General features: G+C 51.4%; 1 protein-coding gene across 1 annotated transcript in view; it reads left to right on the top strand.

Annotated features, from left to right (window-relative positions):
* The first annotated feature begins 121 nt into the window (after nucleotides 1–121).
* Nucleotides 122–6,514, top strand: part of LOC123521916 (zinc finger protein 343-like) — a 36,911-nt gene continuing 30,518 nt past the window's right edge. The window contains exons 1-3 of the mRNA XM_045292242.1: nucleotides 122–183; nucleotides 4,661–4,920; nucleotides 5,089–5,147. Coding sequence (XP_045148177.1) covers nucleotides 4,878–4,920; nucleotides 5,089–5,147 — 102 coding nt within the window. The 5' untranslated portion in view covers nucleotides 122–183; nucleotides 4,661–4,877. The remainder of the gene's footprint in view (nucleotides 184–4,660; nucleotides 4,921–5,088; nucleotides 5,148–6,514) is intronic.

The following is a 6,514-nucleotide window of genomic DNA, read 5'->3' as shown; positions in this document are numbered from 1 at the left end:
GGCGGGGCGGGGCAGCCACGCCCACCGGAAGCGCCGTCCCGACGTCGACGCGCGCACGCAGGAACGAGTCCGGAAGTGGCCCGTGGGAAACCGCCGAAGGGGCTGCGCCCGCGGGAGACCTCGGAGCGGGCCGGCGTCAGGCACCCGGGCTCCGCGCGGGAACCACGCACCTTGGGCGAAGAGGTATGAGGTGCGGAGGGCCGGGCGCGGCTGTCGCCGCCCTGGTGACGGCGCGGCCACGTCCCCGCGAAGCCAGGCCAGGAGCGGCTCCCGGGCCGGCCGGCCGGCCGCGCGGACTCCGGGAATGTGGTTCCGCGGGGCCGAGTGGATGGAGGATCCCGTTTCTCTTCCCGCGCGGTGGGAGGGAGCGGGCCAGGTTGGATCTAGGGTTCGGCTAGCGGATTAGGAGAAGCGGGGCGACCCAGGACGCCCCCTGGGGCAGTGGGAAGGTTGGTATTGGCTCTTTCCCCCAAATATTCAGGTGCTGTGCATCCGATTATCTATCCAAGTAGGGAACACCGGTTTCCCCCTCGTGTTGTGTGCTGAGGGAGAGGGGTAGTATGATTTTGCGACTTCAACCCAATGTTCCGTGAAGCAATTATGGTAAAGAGAGCATTTCTTTGACTTCTGACTGTCGTTGAAGATGGGGGCCCAGACAAGGACCTTTGGATTGTCTGTATAATTTCTCCATCGTGTACGATCTCACTTCCTAATAACAGGAATAGGTTGCCGTTCAGCATAAGTAATCAGGACATGTCTAGATAGATTCAAAGGAGATTAAAAACCAGGTGCGATAGGTTGAGTTTGGAGTCCGTTGAATGGTTCAGTTGCACATGGACAACTTGTAGCAGTGACACTGCATTGCACTATGGCATCAGGCACAACACTGTCGTTTGAAAGAAGTCTATAGATCTGAACTTACACTTACACTTCGCGGCAAAGGGAGACATTTCCCACTTCCCAGCTTTGAGTCAGGTTACTGGCAAAAATGCAAAACCTGCTGTTTCAACACACCCAGCCTGACTTAGCCCACTTTCTCCCTGCCTTTCCTGTTTTCATCCCTCCTCCTCTACAAACCTGCTGGACTGCACTGTTGAGTCAGCACTTCCCTTCTGATCTTCAATGGGTGATGATTCCACAACGGGGCAAATTCAGTTCTAGACCCAGTGGGTCACTAAGGCCCATGGTCTTTTGAGTCCAACCTCTTTTTCTGACCAGTAAGCCTACGCTCATTCCTGATTTTATATTTTGTTCCATATTTTTCTCCCATTGTATCAAGGGTCTTCTAGTGGGATCCTTTTCAGAGGAGTTGGTCGTGATAGACAGGTGCCATCTAGTTCTTGTGGTCTGGGGGTTCTGGAAACGGATGTAATGTGTGGTTCATTAGTTCATCGGACGAATTGATTTTCATGACTTTTCTTTCCTCTGAATCAAGATCAGGTGTTTTTCTCGGTCAGTATTCCTACATGTTCCTGGAGGGCTTGCAAGGGTAAGAAGTGGGTTTCTTTTCATTGTATTATCCTGGGCATGGCCACAGACACTCGCAGATCGAAGTCACAGTCAGTAGTGGGGACTGTGGCTGGGTGAGAAGGTTTTCTTGGGCTGAAGATATTGTTACAGCATGTTTTCTAGTTCATCAACTATCCAAACACCTCCTTGTGTGGCCTCTCCATATAAGGCTACTCAGGAGTGACCATGTGACTTGGTTTGTCAGTGAGCTATGGGGCAAAGGTGTCACCAGGTACCATGTGTAAGCACTTGCTTTCGATACTTTTATTCGCCCTTTCTTTGGTCCTCTGGAAACACACCTTGAGAAATGGTCCCCCTAACTGTGAGCAACGGTTACCCTTTGCCCTGTTTCTTTATGGAAGCAGCTCGGGGAGGAGTTGACCCCATCTCATTTTCTCCCCTGGAGGGTTTGTTACTTTTGCCCCCCTGTGCTGACTGACACAGAGGGATCCCCTGTGCTGACTGACATTTCTTGGATCAGTTGCAGACAGTCTGACGGTTTGCTACATGTGTCTGACCTGAGCTGTTACGTCACAAGACCTGAGTTGATCGACAACGCATAACCAACTGTGGATTCTTTGGACTCTGGTTGAGTGAGGGAAGTGTACTGCCTTATAGTTGATGAGGATTAGGATTTCCAAGTTGTTGAGGCATCCTGGTAGAAAGACCGATACAAACTAAAAGCTGAGATGGCAAGGAGGAGAACCGAGTAGGAGCCGAGTGTACCCTGCGCTGTAAGCTGGGCCAGTTTCTTGCAAACAGACCCTACGGCAGAGGGACTTAATGGCAGAAGGCAAGGACGAGAGTTGACCAAGATGTTCACACTGACCAGGAGCCGGGCAAACTGGTGGCAAAAGATACCCCTGAGAGCAGAAGGGCCCTGACAGCAGAACTGTCCGAGGTCCTGATAGAGAACTGCCCTCAGTTTTATTCCTGCAACAGAACGGTCCTGATTAGCCAACTACATCCCCAGTGGTATCCTGTCCCTTTCGCCGTCTGACAAAAAGGACCACCCTCGCACCCTGCTCTCGGCCTGGCCAGGACCCATACCAAGCTGTACGAGTAACTCCTTTGGTCCCCATAGCTGCTTCAACTGTAGATTTAGTGCAGGAAAAAGTGGACATTGTTAGGAGACATACTTGGTCTCCTGTTTTTGAAAGTGTGGTTTTGCTTACCTTCCTTGTACCGGTGTTCCAGGAATAGAGAACAAATTCTGGTGAAACTTACTTTAGCTTTTCCAGTATTTTCTCCTCTCGAGTATGAGAATACTTCACTTTTTTTTTCATTTATACTCATTTAATGCTTTAACAAACTCTTTACCGTCACAAGTTCACAGAGCCTACCATCATAGGCTGACATCAGTTCACTGTAGGCGCCAGGGGTCTAGGTGATCGAACGTTCCACGATGTATGCGATTTTGGTGGTGGGCCAATTCTCAGAATACATTCCCTCGACCCCACTGGGAAACGTTCTTCTGACCTGCTCCTCGTGCTTGTATTTTCCCCCATCTAGCCTTGGTAGTGCAGTAGGATCAACATTGGGCGGTGTTAGTCTGGGTTAACTAAAGAAACAAGTCTAGAGACACTCAGAAGTGTATAAGACAGAGCTTTATTTATTTTTTTTTTTAATTTTTTTTTTTTTTTTTAAACATTTTATTAGGGGCTCATACAACTGTTATCCCAATCCATACACACATCAATTGTGTAAAGCGTATTTGTACATCATTTCTCAAAACATTTTCTCTCCATTTAAACCCCCGACATTAGGTCCTCATTTTTCCCCTCCCTCCCTGCTCCCAAGACAGAGCTTTATATCAAAGTCATTGTATATTAAGAAAACAGCCCAGCCTAAGTCCAATATTAGCCCATATATCTGATATCAGTCTATAAATTCCTCTTCAGACTCACACAACACATACAATGATACCGAATGCAGGAAGATCGCAGGCCACTGGGTAGAAAGTCTTGTGGCGGTGGAAGCATCTCCAGGGCTCTGGCTGCCATCAACGTGACCCCCTGTGGCTTGTCCACAGGAATGTGTAGCGGAGCTAGAGAGTGTGTCCCGCCTCCAGGGAGGAAGAGAGGAAAACTCCCAGAATCCTCCCGAGAAGGCCACGCCCACAGGGAGGCATCAATCAGGCTGTGAGACCTGATTGACATGCTCGCCTCCACCCCTAGAGCCAATTTAACAAGTTGATGAAGTTGTGTAACTACCACAGGCTGCTCATAGCAAGGACGGAGGTTCCTAGTCACCAGGACAACCATGAGGCTGGGTGCCGGGGTAATCTTTTGCAGTGACAGAAACCCTCCTGCCGGGCTGCTGTGAGATGAATGGGCTTGACAGCGGTGGTTGGGGATCCTAACTAGGTAGTGGACAGCGCACACAGTTAAACCGTGGACTGCTTGTCCAAAGATTGGCAGTTTGTAAGAGGCACCTCGGAAGATAAGCCTGGCAGTCTGCCACTGGAAGATCCCAGGCCTGGAGTGTTCTCTGTACACCATGAGTACTGGTGATGACACAATGGTCGCCAACACCAACCACGAGGCAGCAGTGGGACTACAATAATGTGCATTAGAGCCCTGCACACTCCTCTGAGGAGCTTCTGATGGTGCCCTTGTCCTAGAACGGCCTGTCTGGACCGTGGGAGTGGAGGGCTGCTACTGAAAGGGTCATCTAAGCTACCCAAACCGCAGTGGGAGGGGTGGAGGTACCTGTGCAGATGTCATAATGAGCCCAGGAGCGACTCTGGTCACACCCTCCACTGTCAGAGGACAGACACCTGGTGAGTTGGACACTGCTGGAAACTTGGCCCCGGGGAGGCAGAAGCTGACTGCTGCGGCCCTGCCTCTGGTCCACAGGACGCTGTCACAGACTCCTTTGCGGGCGTTGGGCTGTATTCTGTCTCCTCTGACACAGGTAGCAGGAACTGATCTGGGACACAGAGCCGGAACCTGAGGACTTGAGGCAAGAGATGTACAGTGCATTTTGACAGGTCAGGCTCAGCAAACAGACTTGAGGGTTCATAGATTAGAGCTCTGGAGTAGGCGGAGCTTCCTAAGTGGTGACTCAGGAGCGTGTGAGAGAACAGGCTCCCCCTGTAGCGTCCACAGTAAAGGGCCCAGCAGCATCCAGTGGCTTCTCCCTCCCACAGGTCCTGCCTGCATGGAAACCAGAGGCGCTTTCATTACTGAGGTGTGAAGTCCCTCCGGGCAGCAGAGATCCATCTGGAGATCCAATACCTGCGGACTGGGCCTGGACAGCGGCAAGGCAATCACGGGACCCACACTGAGGCTATTAAATTGCCTGATCATTTTGTCCCCGGAGAGGAGGGCTGGGAGACGATTTTGGCTTCAAAGAGCAAAGAAAGTATGGAGACCATGAAGCAACCGGCTCAAAGACATAAGACAAAAGGTGAGAAGAGTTGAGGGTCTGGAGACGGGAAGGGGGACCTAAGCGCAAGGAAGACTCTACTGGTGGCCACAGCCGAGTGAAGCGGCTGCTTCCTTCCATGCCAGGTCATGAGAGCCGCTCTGGGAGGATGGAGAGGTCGCTTCCACACAGCTTCTCTTCTTTTTGTAGATTTTGCTCCTAAAGCTACGGACTGGCCCCAAGAGGAGAAGAGGAAGCCACAAATACCGGTGAGCTGGAATTTCTTTTGGTGTTGTTGTTGTTGTTGTTGTTGTGATTAAATGCCACTGTTATCATCAGGTGCCGTCAGTCGGTGCCTACTCTTTGAGACCCTGTGCACAGCAGAAGGAAACACTGTCTTGTCTGGGGCCAGCCTCACGATTGTTATGTCTGAGCCCATTGCGGCAGCCAGCGTGTCAGTCTCCTCTGGGATTTTCTTCTTTTGAGCTCAGCACTCTGCTTCACCAAGCACGATGTCTTTGCGAGGGTCCTTTGAAGCCACCCTCTGCTGGGCCGGGGAGAAATGGGGCGGTCTGCTTTGGGAAGATAGACGGCCTTGGAATCTCCGTGGGCTAGTTCCACTCCAGCTGAAGCATCTCTGTTGAGTTGGAATGGACTCCAAGACAATGCTCAAATGTCTTGCTGTCATTTTTACAGATAAAATTGTTTGTATACAGCGGAGTCAGCCCCTGGCAGTGTCCGGGAGGGTGACAGCAAAATGAACTCAGGTGCCAAGAGTCACTTGGGCACTGACACCCTAAGGCTGGGGTATCACTAGGGTGGGTGTCCCCCATCATCTAGGGGCAACTTACCTGTCTGTGTGTCTCTGTCTCTGTCTCTCTGTCTCTCTGTCTCTCTCACACACACACACAAGCACACCCTTGTCAGAACAAAGGCGGGTGGGCCACAGCTTGTGCTATTAGACCTAGAAGAAGACTCAGTCTTGTCCAGTAGGAAACCAGAGAAGATGGAGGAAGGGCAGGAGAAGACTCAGTCTTGTCCAGTAGGAAACCAGAGAAGATGGAGGAAGGGCAGGATTGGGCAGCCAGCCCCTTGGCTCTGTGTCGGGAGGGGGAAGGAGATCCCGGCCAGCTGGTCCCACACAGCAGTGGAAGTGAGGATGTGACACCGTGGTTCCAGACTGAGTGACACCAGCCCTCGTGGCACAAGTGCTCCTTTTCTGGAAGGTTACTCCCATTCTCTTGTAGACGCTTTTTCACAAACGAAGTACCCTGCAGCATAATGAGTGAAGTACTTTATTAGGCATTCGCTAGAAAATATTTATTAAAATCCATCATCTGAGATAGTGGCTTTACAGGTCCCATTTCGTTTCCTGACCTTTCAGAAAAGCGCTTTCCCAGACCCCTCTGTTCACGCCCACTTTTCTCTGTAGTTGACGTTCCCTTCATGCCTAACACAAGTCCCAGCCCCAGGACGCCTGCTGTTCTTTTCTGGCCCGTCCTATGCGCTCCCATCTGAGGATTCTTGCATTGTGGAGTCTCAGCTCACTTGTGTGCATTCTGCCCAGCCTTCTCCGGTTGATTCACACATCATTTCGCCACTGACTTCACGCACCTTCAAGGGCCAGGATGGGTTT

Source organism: Echinops telfairi, unplaced genomic scaffold, assembly GCF_000313985.2.
Source record: "Echinops telfairi isolate 266 unplaced genomic scaffold, ASM31398v2 ScPeMD7_655;HRSCAF=1070, whole genome shotgun sequence".
NCBI classification, from domain to species: Eukaryota; Metazoa; Chordata; class Mammalia; order Afrosoricida; family Tenrecidae; genus Echinops; species Echinops telfairi.
Note: the sequence above shows the minus strand (reverse complement) of the source record. Positions and strands in the feature narration are given on the sequence as shown.